The 17,223-nt window shown below is 48.1% G+C and overlaps 1 protein-coding gene across 2 annotated transcripts in view; it reads right to left on the bottom strand.

Moving 5' to 3' along the window:
• Positions 1-17,223, bottom strand: part of CGREF1 (cell growth regulator with EF-hand domain 1) — an 18,615-nt gene extending 1,392 nt beyond the window's left edge. Inside the window, exons 1-5 of one of the 2 annotated variants that reach the window (XM_033176280.1) lie at positions 16,938-17,217; positions 2,514-2,604; positions 460-525; positions 294-364; positions 33-157 (exon numbers count right to left, since the gene is read on the bottom strand). In XM_033176280.1, the coding sequence (XP_033032171.1) occupies positions 33-157; positions 294-364; positions 460-525; positions 2,514-2,593 (342 nt within the window). In that variant the 5' untranslated portion in view covers positions 2,594-2,604; positions 16,938-17,217. Of the gene's footprint in view, positions 1-32; positions 158-293; positions 365-459; positions 526-2,513; positions 2,605-16,937 lie in introns of both variants that reach the window. The other variant, XM_033176281.1, reaches the window with a different exon arrangement.

Raw genomic sequence — 17,223 nt, 5'->3', positions numbered from 1 at the left:
TTTATGGGTGATCTCCATCCAGCAGAGCTTACCGGGTTGGTGGTAGGAGAGTTGGCAGCTCCAGGGGCCAGAGCAGCTGTCAACATGGACAACAGCTCCAGGCCATCCAGCTGTCCACTCTGGTCATAGTCATGGAGGGCAAAGAGGTAGAGGAAAACTAGAGAAGAGAAGCTGGATTAGAAGAGGTGCCTGGGGAGGTGGAGAAAGCAGGAGTCAATGGGGCAGCCGAGGTCAGTCCCAGATCTGGCTGCCCAGAGCCTCCCGTCCCTGGCCCCATCAGCCCAGCCCCTCACCCTGCTCCCGGCTCAGATGCTCCGGCTGCACTTCTGTCCTTTCTAGTCCCTTTAGGTAGCTCTGCAGAAGTCTGTCAGAAAAGTGGAGAATCAGCCCAGGAGAGGTGAGTCTGTAGCCCCGGGCCTGGTCGTCTCCCTGAAAGCACCCCCAGCTCAGCCTACTCACCCGAGCTGCTCCCGGCCTGGCTGGAAGGGGTTGGGCAGGAGCTGATGCTGCACTTCAGAGTCTGGCCTGGAGGAGGAAGGGGAGGACCACCCTTGCAGAGAGCCTCCCTGAGGGCCCAGCCTGTCAACCTTCTGCCTCCAATCTCCTGGCAGAGTTCTCTCCCCAGACCCAAAGGGAGTTGCCCCCAAAATTCCAAAAACCTTGTAGGGAGTAGGCTCTTCTGGTCTCCTTGGAACCAAATCCTTAACTCCCTCAGACTCTGTTTTTGCAGCTGGCTACCTTAGACTTTAAATGAAAACCCAAATAAAAACATCTGGTTAGGTAGAGGCCAGATGAGGCCACACCTACTAGACACAAGTTAGATTCAAGAAAACAGCCCAGTGAGTGGCAGGACAACATGGGTCATGGCACCCCTCCCCTTCGATGCTGAGAGCCGAGGGGCGGGTCTCTAGTGGAGCCCGATGGCACTGCTCGGTTTTATATAGACCCAGTTTGCTCCATGACATAAAATTGACCTATACTTTTTCAAGGACAGGATATATCTGTTGGTTCTGTGGTTTCAAGCTGCTCAGGATCTCTTTGTCAGTCTTTCAAGCTCCAAATGTGCTCCTGATTCTGAACTGGGTTAACTGTTTGCCCAAGTCAATCCAGACCTGTGATGCCAGAGAACTGGCAGGAGTTGCAGCGACTTTTGTCACGGCTACCAGCTCTCGTGGCTGCTTCCCTTCTACCCAGCACACCCATTGCACAGTATTCATAAATAAAGCCTTCAGAAAGCATTCCGATAACACAGAAATGACATGCTAATGATCTCTACTTCTTTGATGTTCCCACCATAAGGTCTTTTTTTGTTCTTTTTAAGATGGAGTCTCGCTCTGTCACCCAGGCTGAGTGCAAAGGCTTGATCTTGGCTCACTGTAACCTTCACCTCCCAGGTTCAAGCGATTCTTTTGCCTCAGCCTCCTGAGTAGCTGGGATTACAGACATGCAACACCATGCCCAGCTAATTTTTTTTTTTATCTCTGTAGAGATGGGGTTTCACCACATCGGCCAGGCTGGTCTCAAACTCCTGACCTCAGGTGATCTGTCTGCCTTGGCCTCCCAAAGTGCTGGGATTACAGTTGTGAGCCACCACACCCGGCCCACCTTAAGGTCTTGATAATAAAACTGCAGGCCAGGCACGGTGGCTCACGCCTGTAATCCCAGCACTTTGAGAGGCCGAGGCAGGTGTATCACAAGGTCAGGAGTTCGAGATCAGCCTGGCCAATATAGTGAAACCCCGTCTCTATTAAAAATACAAAAATTGGCCGGGCGCGGTGGCTCAAGCCTGTAATCCCAGCACTTTGGGAGGCGAGACGGGCGGATCACGAGGTCAGGAGATCGAGACCATCCTGGCTAACATGGTGAAACCCCGTCTCTACTAAAAAATACAAAAAAAACTAGCCGGGCGACGTGGCGGGCGCCTGTAGTCCCAGCTGCACGGGAGGCTGAGGCAGGAGAATGGCGTAAACCCGGGAGGCGGAGCTTGCAGTGAGCTGAGACCCGGCCACTGCACTCCAGCCTGGGCGGCAGAGCAAGACTCCGTCTCAAAAAAAAAAATACAAAAATTAGCCCAGTGTGGTGGTGGGCACCTGTAGTCCCAGCTACTTGGGAGACTGAGGCAGAAGAATTGCTTGAACCCAGGAGGTGGAGGCCGTAGTGAGCTGAGATCATGCCACTGTACTCCAGCCTGGGCAACAGAGTGAGACTCAGTCTCAAAACAAAAAAACACAAACAAACAACTGCAGCCCCCACTGCCCTGGTGCCATAGCTTCTTTCCTGTGTGGCATGATACACTGGAGCTGAGTTCCCTGATTCCAAATGAGTCCAGCAAGCATATACTGAATGCCCACTTTGTGGCACTCTGACAGACACAAGACAGGAGGCTGGTGGCGGAGAGATACAGAGATCAGGGAACCTACACCCTAGTCTCCTGCCTCCCGGAGGGCCCACCACACCCTTGGATTCTCTAGAGACTCTCCCTCCTCCCAGCCCTGTTCTCATAACCCTGTTACCTTGTGACTCCATCCTTTGGAGCAGCCTGACCCGCGGGGAGCAGCAGCAGGATTAACACTCTCATCATCAAAGGTAACATCCTTCCTGGAACTGGAACAAGGAAGAGAATCAGGGGTCGGGGGAAAGGGGCGTCTGCCACCGTGTCAGAGATGGGCTGAGTTAGACACAAGCGCCTTTTCTCCCTGCTTCCACCTGCAGCCCACAAGATAGGACTCCTGCTCAGGGAAAACTCACACACAGACAGCAGGGATCCCCCCATGGAACCGTGCTCAAAATAAATGTCACTCCAGTTCTCGTATATAAAGCACATAAAGGCTGGCCTGCTGTGGCAGAAGCAGAGCTGGGGGGCGCATCCCCACCTCACGGCCCATTCCCTTGCTCCCCACCAGCTGCCGAGGTGCCCAGAAAAGTGCAGGGCAAGCATGTCTGAACTCCTTCAGCCCATTCATGTTACAGATGGAAAGGAGTGCAGAGAGTTTAAGAAAAAGGCCAGGTTAGAAATGCAGGGAGTCGGGCCGGGCGCCGTGGCTCAAGCCTGTAATCCCAGCACTTTGGGAGGCCGAGACGGGCGGATCACAAGGTCAGGAGATCGAGACCATCCTGGCTAACACGGTGAAACCCCGCCTCTACTAAAAATACAAAAAACTAGCCGGGTGAGGTGGCGGCGCCTGTAGTCCCAGCTGCTCGGGAAGCTGAGGCAGGAGAATGGCGTGAACCCGGGAGGCGGAGCTTGCAGTGAGCTGAGATCTGGCCACTGTACTCCAGCCTGGGTGACAGAGCGAGACTCCGTCTCAAAAAAAAAAAAAAAAAAAAAAAAAAAAAAAAAAAAAAAGAAATGCAGGGAGTCACAGAAAGACCAAGACTTAAACATAGGCAAAAAGATAAATGGACTGCTTGTGTTTGTTAAAAACCCACTGAAGAACAAATCAAAACAGCCGCAGACTTCTTGAAATAGGTCTAAACTCAAGTACAAACTGAAAACACAATAAATCAGGGCCAGATCAATAGTGGCCCCAGGAACTGCTATTTGCTAAATGCAGTTAGGAAAATCAGACCCACTATAAAGGAAAAAACAAAAACTTCCCCTTAGACTGACATGGCTTAGGCCCATTGGCAAAATCAACCACTTGACTATATGAAAACAGTAAAAGATAGAATGGACCAATCAAACAGAGCCTAAAGCTTTCTGATGAGTCCCAGGGTATGTACAGGTAATGTGAGTTCCTGAGGAAGCAGAAGCCCACCAAAGCCAAGGCCCCAGACCCCAAGCCCATCTCTAGAAAGAAAAATCGTCAGACGCCTGACGGTCTAGCAGAGGATCAGGAACATCCCCACCTGGCTGGCACTGGGTTTTCCTAGAGGAAGGTTCATAGCTTTGGGCAGATTCTACAAGCATCCGGTGACCCTAATAAGGTTCAGAACCACTGCCAGAGTGGACTTCCATTTCCTAAGAGATGAGGGGTAGAGCAGGTGAGCACCTGGCTAATGGGAAGATAAACAAAAATTCTGCCTTTTTAAGCTAATTTAAGGGAAAACCAGTTAAACATAGAAGTCCACAAGAAGATGAAGCTACCTAGAGTCACAGAACCTGTCTTCTTTTTTCTTTTTCTTTCTTTTTTTTTTTTTTTTTTGAGAAGGAGTCCTGCTCTGTCACCCAGGTTGGAGTACAGTGGCGTGATCTTAGCTCACTGCAACCTCTGCCTCCCAGGTTCAAGCGATTCTCCTGCCTCAGCCTCCCGAGTAGCTGGGATTACAGGCGCATGCCACCACACCTGGCTAATGTTTGTATTTTTAGTAGAGATGGGGTTTCACCATGTTGGTCAGACTGGTCCTGAACACCTGTCCTCAGGTGATCTGCCCGCCTGGGCTTCCCAAAGTGCTGGGATTACAGGCGTGAGGCACCGCACCTGGCCTGTCTTCATTTTTCTATGCATACAACTGGTCCCAACAGATAAAGTGAATATACATAATTTGTTGATGTCTATATGCCCCAGTGGCCAAAAAAAGATGCTGAAGACACCGCTGCCCTAAAGGTGTTCACCAACATCAGCTGACAACATAAATCCTAGGGTTTTAGTTGTTGTGCCTGGAAGAGAAAACAAGGTCCTGGGCCCCTTGAAGGTAAGCCATTGGAACTGGGATCTCTATATCAACATGAAACCCTTAAAGGGACACAGCCCAGAAAAAGGATGGACTAGAAAACATTCAGACTTCCACTTCTGGGAGTGTGACAGTAAACATCCCAATGAAAGTAACCACTGAGCTGGATAAAAATAGAAAGTATCTTTTCAAAAGCACTGGGTTGGCAAGAAATCCTCAACAGTACAAATGTGCAGTGAAAACGGTAATCTGGGGGGAAAGTGAGCTTGACATCAGCTTTTGCCTTAGGAGTATCTGCCAAACCCAACCCAGGTGAAGTTGAGCTGCCTGTCAGAGTGCTTGTGCTGGAAAGGACACCAGAGGTGATGCCTGGGCCCACCTGATATGCAGAGACTAACAGGAGATTCCCTACGTAAAGCTGGGATTCCAAACAGCTATACTCTGAACATGAACAAAAAGTAAATCTGTCATGAAGAAAGGCAGCAAAGAATTTTGCCTTTCTTGGTTTTGGTGCTGGGTGGAAGGGAGAAAAAAAAAAACAACCCTCCCTGACAATCTATAACAAGCCTGATCTAATGTGGGTTTTTTGTTTTTGTTTTTTTGAGACGGAGTCTCTCTCACTCTGTCTCCCAGGCTGGAGTGCTGTGGTGTGGTATCAGCTCACTGCAACCTCCACCTCCCGGGCTCAAGCGATTTTCCTGCCTCAGCCTCCCGAGTATCTGGGACTAAAAGCACCGGCCACCATGCCTGGCTAATTTTTTTGTATTTTTACTAGGGATGGGATTTCACCATGTTGGCCAGGCTGGTCTCGAACTCCTGATCTCAGGTGATCCTCCCGCCTCAGTCTCCCAAAGTGCTGGGATTACAGGCATGAACCACTGTGCCTGCCCTCTAATGTGGGTTTGAAGCCAGAATTATTAATGCTACCTGTATGGTTCAGAATATCTAAAGTAGGTAACGTATTTTGAAGTGCAACCTGGTTGATGGCACCCCCAGATGACTGAGAGAGGAAAACATCCATCTCTGGAGGAACTCAACTCTAATCCAGGCCTCAAAGAATTTCCATGGGTAAAGTTTCCAGGAATATGAACTCACAGCCAAAACGTTATAAACATACAAGGAAATAAGACACTGTGAGTAAGAGCCAGCAAAACAATAGCAGGGAAAAGTAGACTTGGAAAAAACTGTGTTGGAATTGTTATACATAGAATATACAGCAGATGTAGTTCACATGTTTTTAGAAATTAAAGGGAAGCTTGAAACTATGAGGAAGAAATAGTTTTCCAGCCAGCAACAGTGTGTTAAAAAAAAGAAAAGAGGCCGGGCGTGGTGGCTCACGCCTGTAATCCGCACACTTTAGGAGGCCAAGGCAGTTGGATCATGAGGTCAGGAGATCAAGACCATCCTGGCCAACACAGTGAAACCCCATCTCTACTAAAAATACAAAAAATTAGCCAGGCGTGGTGGTGGGCACCTGTTATCCCAGCTACTTGGGAGGCTGAGGCAGAAGAATCACTTGAACCTGGGAGATGGAGGTTGCAGTGAGCCAAGATCACGCCACTGCAATCCAGCCTGGGCCACAGAGCAAGACTCCATCTCGAAAAAAAAAAAAAAAAGAGGCCGGGCACGGTGGCTCAAGCCTGTAATCCCAGCACTTTGGGAGGCCAAGGCAGGCAGATCATGAGGTCAGGAGATCGAGACCATCCTGGCTAACACATGAAACCCCGTCTCTACTAAAAAATACAAAAAAAATAGCCAGGTGAGGTGGCGGGCGCCTGTAGTCCCAGCTACTCGGGAGGCTGAGGCAGGAGAATGATGTAAACCCGGCAGGTGGAGCTTGCAGTGAGCTGAGATCCGGCCACTGCACTCCAGCTTGGGTGACAAAGCGAGACTCCGTCTCAAAAAAAAAAAAGAAAAAGAAGGAAGGAAGGAAGGAAGGAAGGAAGGAAGGAAAGAAGAGAGCATAAAAATGACCAAGTAGATTTGAAGAGGAAACAAATATAACTTTTAGAAATAAAAGATTGATTTTAAAAATGCAATGGGTGACCAGCCTGGCCAACATGGTGAAACCCTGTCTCTACTAAGAATATACAAGTTAGCTGGGCTTGGTGGCACGCGCCTGTAATCCCAGCTACTTAGGAGGCTGAGCAGGAGAATCGCTTGAACCCAGGAGGCGGAGGTTGCAGTGAGCCAAGATCGCCCCACTGTGCTCCAGCCTGAGCGACAGAGTGAGACTCTGTCTTAAAAATAAAATACGGCCGGGCGCGGTGGCTCAAGCCTGTAATCCCAGCACTTTGGGAGGCCGAGACGGGCGGATCATGAGGTCAGGAGATCGAGACCCTCCTGGCTAATACAGTGAAACCCCGTCTCTACTAAAAAATACAAAAACTAGCCGGGCGAGGTGGCGGGCGCCTGTAGTCCCAGCTACTCGGGAGGCTGAGGCAGGAGAATGGCGTAACCCGGGAGGCGGAGCTTGCAGTGAGCTGAGATCCGGCCACTGCACTCCAGCCTGGGCGACAGAGCGAGACTCCGCCTCAAAAAAAAAAAAAATAAAATAAAATAAAAATAAAAATAAAATAAAATAAAATAAGGCCGGGCGCGGTGGCTCAAGCCTGTAATCCAGCACTTTGGGGGGCCGAGACGGGCGATCACGAGGTCAGGAGATCGAGACCATCCTAGCTAACACTGTGAAACCCCGTCTCTACTAAAAAATACAAAAAATTAGCCGGGCGAGATGGCGGGCGCCTGTAGTCCCAGCTACTCCGGAGGCTGAGGCGGGAGAATGGCGTAAACCCGGGAGGCGGAGCTTGCAGTGAGCTGAGATCCGGCCACTGCACTCCAGCCTGGGCGACAGAGCGAGACTCCGTCTCAAAAAAAAATAAAAATAAAAAATAAAAATAAAATAAAATAAAATAGGCCGGGCGCGGTGGCTCAAGCCTGTAATGCCAGCACTTTGGGAGGCCAAGGCGGGCGGATCACGAGGTCAGAAGATCGACACCATCCTGGCTAACACGCTGAAACCCCGTCTCTACTAAAAATACATACACAAAATAAATAAATAAATAAATAATAAAATAAAAAATAAATAAAAATAAAAATGCAATGGGTGAGTTAAAATGATTAGACACAACTGATATGAAAGTTAATGAACTGGAAAATAGATCTAAATAAATTATCCAGAGTGCAGTTCATTGAGTCAAAGACATAGAAAATATAAAACAGAGGTTAAATGGCATGGAGGATGGAGGAGATAAGAGATACACCTGGAAAGAAGCAGTATTTGAAGAAACAACAGCTGATATTTTTCCAGTAGGTTGCAAAACACTGGACTACGCCAATCCAGGAAGCCCAACAATTTAATGCAGATTAAATAAACAGAAATTCTCACCTAGACCTATTGTTCAAAAATAGAACACTCAAGAAAAAACAAATTGTAAAAGCAGTCAGAAAGAAAAGACAACTCATCTCATAGGAAAAGTAATTAGACTAATAGCTGACTTCTTGACATCAACAATGATGCCCAAATACAGTAATATAGTATTTTAATGTGTTCAAAGAGGGGAGAAAATTGATATTCTAGAATTCTATTCTCAGCAAAATTATCTTGCAGAATGAGGTGAAGCAAAATTATTTATTTATTTGTTTAGAGACAGGGTCTCATTCTGTTGCCCAGGCTGGAACTCGTGGCAGGATCATAGCAGTTCTCCCACCCCTGCCTCACAAGTAGCTGGGATGACATGAATGTGCCACCATGCTCAGCTTTTTCTTTTCTTTGGTAGAGACGGGGTCTCACTTTGTTGCCCAGGCTGGTCTTAGGTGTAAGCAATCCTCCTACCTTGTAAAAACAATTTTAGACAAATAACTTAGAGAATTTGCCACCAACATTCCTTCATGAAAGAAAATTCAGCTGGATATGGGTTCACACCTGTAATCCCAGCACTTTGGGAGGCTGAGATGAGAGGATCTCCTGAGTCCAGGAGTTCAAGACCAGCCTGGGCAATATAGTGAGACTCCATTTCTACAAAAAATAGGAAAAAATTAGCCAGGCATGGTGGCGTGTGCCTGCAGTCCCAGCTACTCAGGAAGCTGAGGTGGGAGGATCGCTTGAGCCCAGGAGATGAAGGCTGCAGTGAGCTGTGATCACACCACTGTCATCTAGCCTAGGCAACAGAGCAAGACCCTGTCTTAAAAAAAAAAAAAAAAAAAAAAGGCCGGGCGCAGTGGCTAAAGCCTGTAATCCCAGCACTTTGGGAGGCCGAGACGGGCGGATCACGAGGTCAGGAGATTGAGACTATCCTGGCTAACATGGTGAAACCCCGTCTCTACTAAAAAAATACAAAAAACTAGCCGGGCGAGGTGGCAGGCTCCTGTAGTCCCAGCTACACGGGAGGCTGAGGCAGGAGAATGGCGTGAACCCATGAGGCGGAGCTTGCAATGAGCTGAGATCCAGCCACTGCACTCCAGCCCGGGTGACAGAGCGAGACTCCGTCTCAAAAAAAAAAAAAAAAAAAAAGACATGCAAGAAAACATGTAGAGCAAAGAAATCAGAAAGTATGTGGCTAAATCTAAATAAACATAGACTGTTAAACAATGATAATTATGTTAATATACGAGGCAAAAAAGCTGGCCTGAACTACAATATTGGACAATGACATGTAAAGCAAAGATGGTTGTTTGGAAAGAGAGTAGACATATTGATGAACTTTGTTAAATATGCATGTTAAGGCTGGGCACATGTTAAGGCTGGGCACTCACGCCTATAATCCCAGCACTCTGGGAGGCCGAGGTGGGCAGATCACCTGAAACTGGGAGTTCAAGACCAGCCTGACCAACATGGAGAAACCCCATCTCTACTAAAAATACAAAATTAGCCGGGCAAGGTGGTGCATGCCTGTAATCCCAGCTACTGGGGCGGCTGAGGCAGGAGAATCGCTTGAACCCAGGAGGCAGAGGTTGCGGTGAGCCAAGATCGGCCATTGCACTCCAGCCTGGGCAACAAGAGCAAGACCTCATCTCAAAAAAGAAAAGAAAAAAAATTATGCATGTTAAAAATTTAAGGATAACCACTAAAAAATTAGAACTGGAATGTATAGCCTCAAACCAGTAGAAGAAAAGAATGGAATTTTAAAAAATGAAATCAAAGAAAGGCAGGAAAAGAGGAAAAAGAAGAAACAAAATAAGGAAAAGAGAAAAAGGAAGAAATAAAAAGTAAAGGCTGGGTGCATGGCTAATGCCTGTAATTGCAGCACTTTGGGAGGCTGAGGTGGGAGGATCACTTGAGCCCAGGAGTTTGAGACCAGCCTGGGCAAATCAGTGACACCCTGAGTCTACAGAAAATAATTAAAAAAAAAAAAAATTAGCTGGGTGTGGTGGCATACATCTGTAGTCCCAGCTACTGGGGAGGCTGAGGTGGGAAGAACATTTGAACCCGGGAGATTGAGGCAGTAGTAAGCTGCGATTGTACCACTACACTCCAGCCTCAGTGACAGAGCCAGACTCTATCTCTAAAAAAATACACACACACGCGCGCGCATACAAAACCCAAAAACAAACAAAAACACTCACTAGCAAACGAGACTACACTTAAAGAAATTAAAATAAATGAAATAATAGCAGAAATTAAAAACACACTAAAGAGGAGCAACAGTCAAACAAGGGTTGCTTCTTTAAAAAGACTACTACAATAAAATACATATATACAAAGACACAAATGAAAAGCCTAGTAAAATAGACAAACTGTTGGCAATTTCAATTAGGAACAAAGAGAGCCAGGTGTTGCGGTTCACACCTGTAATCCTAGCACTTTGGGAGGCTGAGGCAGAAGGATTGCTTGAGCTGAGAAGTTGGAGACCAGCTTGGGCAACATAGTGAGACCCCCATCTCTACAAAAAATTAATTTAAAAAAAGTAGCTGGGCTTGGTGGTGCATGCCTGTAGTCCTAGCTACTTGGGAAGCTGAGGTGAAGGATGACTTGAGCCAGGAGGTTGAGACTGCAGTGAGCTGTGATTGTGCTGCTGTACTACAGCCTGGGTGACAGAGTGAGACCCCACTTCAGAAAAAAGTAAAAACAAACCAAAGACTAAAAAAAAAAAAAAAAAAAATAGAAAAGGCACAAACAATATTAAGAATGAAAATAGGGACATAAGAAACAGCAGAGATTTGAAAACTTAGAGGATATGGCCAATTTCCTAGAAAAACTTAATAGCAAAACTGATGCAAAAAGAAATAATAAGCTTTGATAGTCTTACAATTACTAAGGAAACTGAATCAGTGAGTATGAACCTTTACTGCTTGTGGAACTATAAACCTGAAATGTTTTTAGAGGGCAGTCTGGAAATGTGTATTAATTTCCTAAAACTCTGACCCAATAATATCGTCTTGGGGAGTCTATGTAAGAATATAAATGGAAAAGAAATTACAAAGATATATATAGCTGTGCTATTAATATTAGTCAAACAAATGTAAGCAACCTGAATGTTTAACATTTAGGCAATGGCTAAACAATTATGCTATAGAACCATTAAATATAATAAATCAACTCAGAAAGTTTAAAAGGAAAAAATGAGCAGATTTGAGTATATCAAAAGTTTAAACTTCTGTGTCATGAAAGATACCATAAATCAACTTCGAGGAGACAAGTGACAGAGAACTGAAGGAATTGCAGCTAGTGTGTGGAGGCTTCCCAGGTCCCCAGAAGGGTGGGGTCCCACCACCTGGGCCTCAGCAGGTAGTAGAAGACAGAAATCTCCCTAGAAACCCCATGGGTACTGAATGGAGGTCTAGGAGCTGCAGAGATGAGTGCCTTGTTTCCTGGAAGGTTAGAGAGAGGGCCCTGCCTACAGGGTGCCTGGGAGGTGAGGAAGCAGCAGCTGGAAGGAGGGTCTGGGTGAATGGGCAGAGAGTGGGCTGCCTCTCCTAGTTCTTTGTATCTAGAGTGCTGCTGGTTTGAAGAAGGGGGCTGAGGTCAGCTGAGGGTTCCAGTCTCTAAGGTGAAAGGAGGGGTGCCTAATGGCTGAGAGAGCCAGTTGGCCAGGAGAATGCCAGAAGGTCTGGCCCCCTGGCCTGGGTGCCACAGAGAATACCACAGAAAGCACCAGCAGCTGCCACATGACAAAGACCAGAGGGCAAGCATCCGTAGGGAAGGCAAGTTAGATATAAGTTTATAGAATAAGGATAAATATTCGTTTCTTTAATGTTTATTGAACACCTGCCATATGTGAGGCACTCTCTTATCACTAAGCTAATCGCTTAAGGTCGAATTACTTTTTCTTTTTCCCCCCAAAGCTTGCAAATATGTAAGTAGGAAAAGATACAAATGTTAAAACAAGAGAAACACAGAATTGGTATGGAATAGGTGGTACGGCCCAAAGTTGAGGGGCATGGGCCGTGACCTCAGGCTGCCTGTGTTCAAATCTGGGCTCCACAGCCCACTAGCTGTGCGGCTTTTCTGTGCTTCAGGCTCTCCATCTGTAATGCGGGGCTGATGAGAGCACCTCTGGCAGGGCTGTGGTGAGGGTTTAATTAATGAGACAAGATGTATAAAGTGCGGTGCCTGATCTACAATGAGGCCTTTTTCCTTCCAAGAGTTCATCTGCACAGCCCCACAGTGGCTTCACACACCCCCTTCCCACCTGGCTCCTCTCAAACTGCTTTCTCCACCCCTTTTGCTTACTTCTAGGACTCATGCCAACAGGAGGCACTGGAGTAATTTAAATCCCTCAGAGCTGTCAAAACTCATCATCCAGGCTTCACATGTTCTTACGCACTAGCAGGTGCCATTTTTTTTTCTTTTTTTTTTTGATGGAGTCTCGCTCTGTTACCAGGCTGGAGTGCAGTGGCATGATATCAGCTCACTGCAACCTCTGTCTCCCAGGTTCAACCAGTTCTCCTGCCTCAGCCTCCCAAGTAGCTGGGACTACAGGCACATGCCACCACATCCAGCTAATTTTTGTATTTTTAGTAGGGACGGGGTTTCACCATGTTGGCCAGGATGGTCTCAATCTCTTGACCTCGTGATCCGCCTTCCTTGGCCTCCCAAAGTGCTGGGATTATTGGCATAAGCCACCACACCCGGCCCTCAGATGCCTTTTAAAGGAGGATGGGGGGAGGGGGGAGGGATTGCATTGGGAGTTATACCTGATGTAAATGACGAGTTGATGGGTGCCGACGAGTTGATGGGTGCAGCACACCAACATGGCACAAGTATACATATGTAACAAACCTGCACGTTATGCACATGTACCCTAGAACTTAAAGTATAATTTAAAAAAAATAATAAAGAAGGATGTCTGTGAACTCCAAAGGATGACTCTGCGGGGAACTGCTCAGGCCTAAAGGGGAAGCACCCCTCAGATCCACTCATCCTGTCACTCATTACGCCACTTTAAAAATCTGTCTACTCATTCTTTGACATTCCTTCCCACAAAACTTGGAGTTTAACTCACCTCCCCTTGTATATGATCTGGTCTTAGTGACTGGCTTCTAATGAGTTGCTGAAATGATGCTTACATGACTTCCAAGTCCAGGTAATAAGTGACCTAGCTTATGCCTGGTTCTGGTTCTCCCCCTCACTTGACACACAGACATGCGCCTCTGGAACCTTGAGCCACCATGGAAGGAGCCTGGCATCCCTGAAGCCACCCTACGGAAGAGACAGTGTGGAGAACCCACCTAGAAACAGAGATGCCTGAGAAGCCTCCAGCTCAAATCTTCCCAGCCCAATAAGCAGACGGGAGAGAGCTAAGCTCCAGATTCTAACCTCAGCCTCTGAGCTGCCCCCACCAACACTGAATGCAGTAGAAATGTGCTTGTCTCCACAGCCTGCACTCACGTGCAAAGTCGATGTCAACGATATCTTTTTTGTGTGTGTGACAGGGTTTCACAATGTTGCCCAGGCTGATCGGAAACCCCCTGGCTCAAGCAATCCTCCTGCCTCAGCTTTCCAAAGTGCTGGGATTATACGCATGAGCTACCATGCCAGGCCCATTATCCTTTTAAGCCACTACATTTTAAGGTGGTTTGTTAAACTGCCATAGTAATTGGAAGACCAACCATGTAAGGGCTGGCTTCATGGGTGTGCGTCCTGTGCAGTCACAAGGTCCCTGCTCTCAGAGGGGCCTTGTGCTTAGGCTAATGCTCTGTTGTCACTATCTTGAAACTCTCAATCATTTTTGCACCGAGCCCTGCAAATTATGCACCTGGTCCTGAGTCCTACCCCGTGAATGACTAGCACTCTCCTCTTCCTGGTCCTATGTACCCCTCATATATTTAACTCTTCAGTATGTTTAATGGACAGAAAACAGAGATTTGGAACCAGCCAGATCTACTTTTAAACCATGCTCCACCACTGACTGTCCTGTGACCTTGGGTAAATTAATTATTCTCACTAAACTTCGGTTACCTTATCTGCATATTGGAGATATTTACCTCACAGGGTTACAGTGAACATTAAACGGATAATGAATTACTTCTTGCACAAACTAATATAGAAGCCTTTTAATGTTATCCCTGTCTCTGGTATTTTCTCCACTTAAAGAACCCTCCATACCCACATCAGATAAATCTTCCTTTGCTAGAATTCCACTGCTCTAGAGCCTTCAATGGCTCCCTATTTCTACTACAGTCCAGAATCTTCACCTGGGCGTTCAAGGCCTTCTACAATCAGATATCAAGTTACTGTTGACTCATCTTCCAGTGCTGCATTACGATAGCACTCTGCTTCAAACAAAGGAGTTATTGGAGTCTCCTAAAATACTTTCTACTTTCACTTTTTTCAGTGCTTTTGCCCAACCTGTTCCATCCTCAATCTGGAATGTTCTGGGCCCTCCTGACAACCTTAGCATTCGGTTGTAGTCCACCTCAAAAATACAAGTGACTGGGCTGAGTACAATGGCTCACGCCTGTAATCCCAGTATTTTGCAGGCCAAGGCAAAAGGATTGCTTGAAGCTAGGAGTTTGAGACCAGCCTGGGCAGCAAAATGAGACCCCCATCTCTACAAAAAAAAAAATTGTTTTTTAATTATACAGCATGGTGGCTCATATCTATGGTCCCAGTTACTTGGGAGGCTGATGCAGGAGGATCACTTGAGCCCAGGAGTTCAAGGCTGCAGTGAGCTATAATTACACCACTGCACTCCAGCCTGGATGACAGCAAGATGTCATTAAAAAAAAAAAAAAAAAAAAAAAGGCCGGGCGTGGTGGCTCACACCTGTAATCCCAGCACTTTAGGAGGCCGAGGCGAAAGGATTACCTGAGGTCAGGAGTTTGAGACCAGTCTGGCCAATGTGGTGAAACCCCATCTCTATTAAAAATACAAAAATTAGCCAGGTACAGTGGCACATGCCTGTAATCCCAGCTACTTGGGAGGCTGAGACACGAGAATCGCTTGAACCCAGGAGGCAGAGGTTGCAATGAGCCAAGATTTTTTTTTTTTGAGATGGAGTCTCACTCTGCTGCCCAGGCTGGAGTGCAATGGCACAATCTCAGCTCACCACAACCTCCACCTCCTGGGTTCAAGCGATTCTCCTGCCTCAGCCTCCTAAGTAGCTGGGATTATAGGCATGTACCACCACGTCCAGCTAATTTTTGTATTTTTAGTAGAGATGGGGTTTTGCCATGTTGGCCAGGCTGGTCCAGAACTCCTGACCTCAGGTGATCCACCCACCTCGACCTCCCAAAGTGTTGGGATTACAGGCATAAGCCACCACGCCAGGCCTATTCTCTCTTTTTTTTTTTGAAATGGAGTCTCGTGCTGTCACCCAGGCTGGAGTGCAGTGGTACAAAATCAACTCACTATAGTCTCCACTTCCCAGGCTCAAGCGATTCTCCTGCTTCAGCCTCGTAAGTAGCTGGGATTACAGGTGTGCACCACCACACCTGGCTAATTTTTGTATTTTTTACTAGAGACGGGGTTTCACCACGTTGGCCAGGCTGTTCTCGAACCCCTGAGCTCAAGTGATCTACTCACCGTGGCCTCCCAAAATGCTGGGATTACAGGCATGAGCCACTGCACCTGGCCAATATTCTCTTAAGTAATGCTTCCAACTGTGACATTTTAGTACAAGTAACCCACCTCAATTGTTTAAAGAAAGGCTAAGGCACCTCATGTAATGTGTAATGAGGTTAGTGTGATGTGTTCACACTTAGACATTTCTAAACATTAACAAAAGCTTTTGTAAGTGAGAGAAATAAAACAGCTATTGAACCACTGCCTGTCCAATAAAAACACCCCTAACCGTGTTCTATAACTATAATGTGCATGAACATAATTACCCTAATAAACACATGAAAGCCACCATAACTGTTAACAGTTGCCATGTAATTTAATAAAGCTATGTCACACATGCGCACTCACACATTCACAATGACCCTCCGAGCCCAGAGTTCTTCAAGCCTTTGCACCAGTGCATGGGAGGAGAGCATGCCCTACAGGTTAGACCTCTGATCAAATCCTGCTCACTGTGGGACCTAGGCACGTGTCTTAACCTCTCTGAGCCCTGGGATCTGCATATTAAAAATGATGATAACAGTATCTGTCTCCTAAAGGTTTGGGGAGGCTGTAATGAGAAAACAGGGTAAGTGCCTGGCACCAAGCAGGTGCTGCTGGCGTATTTCAGAGCCTCTGGGCCGTGGCAGGAGTCCTGCAGGGTTATCCTGGGTAACTGCCCATCCAGTGCAAAAATTTCTTCCACAGCAACCCTGTCAAATGGCCTCTGCTTGAATTATTCCAGGACAGGAACCTAGCACCTCACAGGCCGGCAGTTCCATCTCCTGTAGAGTCGAACTGTTGAGAAACTAAAATTTTGAGTGGAATCCTCTCCCTTAATTCTTAATTTATCCCTGTGGCGCCGTTGTGCCTCCCAGCACCCATCCCCCAAGAAAGGAGACAGCGACTACAGGACTAGGGGAGCCCACGCCCGGGCGCTGGTTCCCTCGGCCACTTCCAAGGGGACGACAGCCTGGAGCCCTCCCCAGTGCTCCATTTCTTCCCCGTCGAATGAGGGGGAAAGCTCCCGCCAGATGCCCCTCCCCCAGGACTGCTGGAACACGGAATGCAGGGCTGGGGGAAGCGCCTAGGGAACTGTGAAGCCCCAACATCACACCAAGGAGCCTCAGGTTGGCTCTCCAGTCCCTTCCTCCACCTGCCCTCAGGGGACACAGGGGCAAGGGCCACTGCTCCCGCCGCGTCTCAGCCGCAGGGGATGCAGAGGGACTGCGCTCTCGGGATCTGGACCAGAGGCTGGAGGCCACCTCCCCCGCGCGGCCCTGGGTGGCTGGCGGTGATGGGCTCGGGTCTCCGGCGGCCGGGGCGGGGTCTCACCCACCTGCTGTGGCGCCGCGCCGCGCTGGGAGTCCAGCTCCGTGGGCGCTCCCGGCTGCTGCGCCGCCCGCGCCTCGCCTGCAGCCGCCAGCCTCCCCCGGGCCGCTCCACGTGGCCGCTCCACGTCGCCCTCCCGGCTGGAGCCGCCGCCCTGGCCGGGCAGAGTCCGGAGCCAGTGCCAGCCGCCGCCCCGCCCGCGGGACCTGGCCCTTCGCAGCTCCTCCAGCGCCCTCGCTGAGCCCGCGGCGGGAGGGGCTGCGCGCGCGCGTGTGCGTGTGAGTGCGCATGTG

Source organism: Trachypithecus francoisi, unplaced genomic scaffold, assembly GCF_009764315.1.
Source record: "Trachypithecus francoisi isolate TF-2019V2 unplaced genomic scaffold, Tfra_2.0 Lachesis_group17, whole genome shotgun sequence".
Classification (NCBI taxonomy): domain Eukaryota; kingdom Metazoa; phylum Chordata; class Mammalia; order Primates; family Cercopithecidae; genus Trachypithecus; species Trachypithecus francoisi.
Note: the sequence above shows the minus strand (reverse complement) of the source record. Positions and strands in the feature narration are given on the sequence as shown.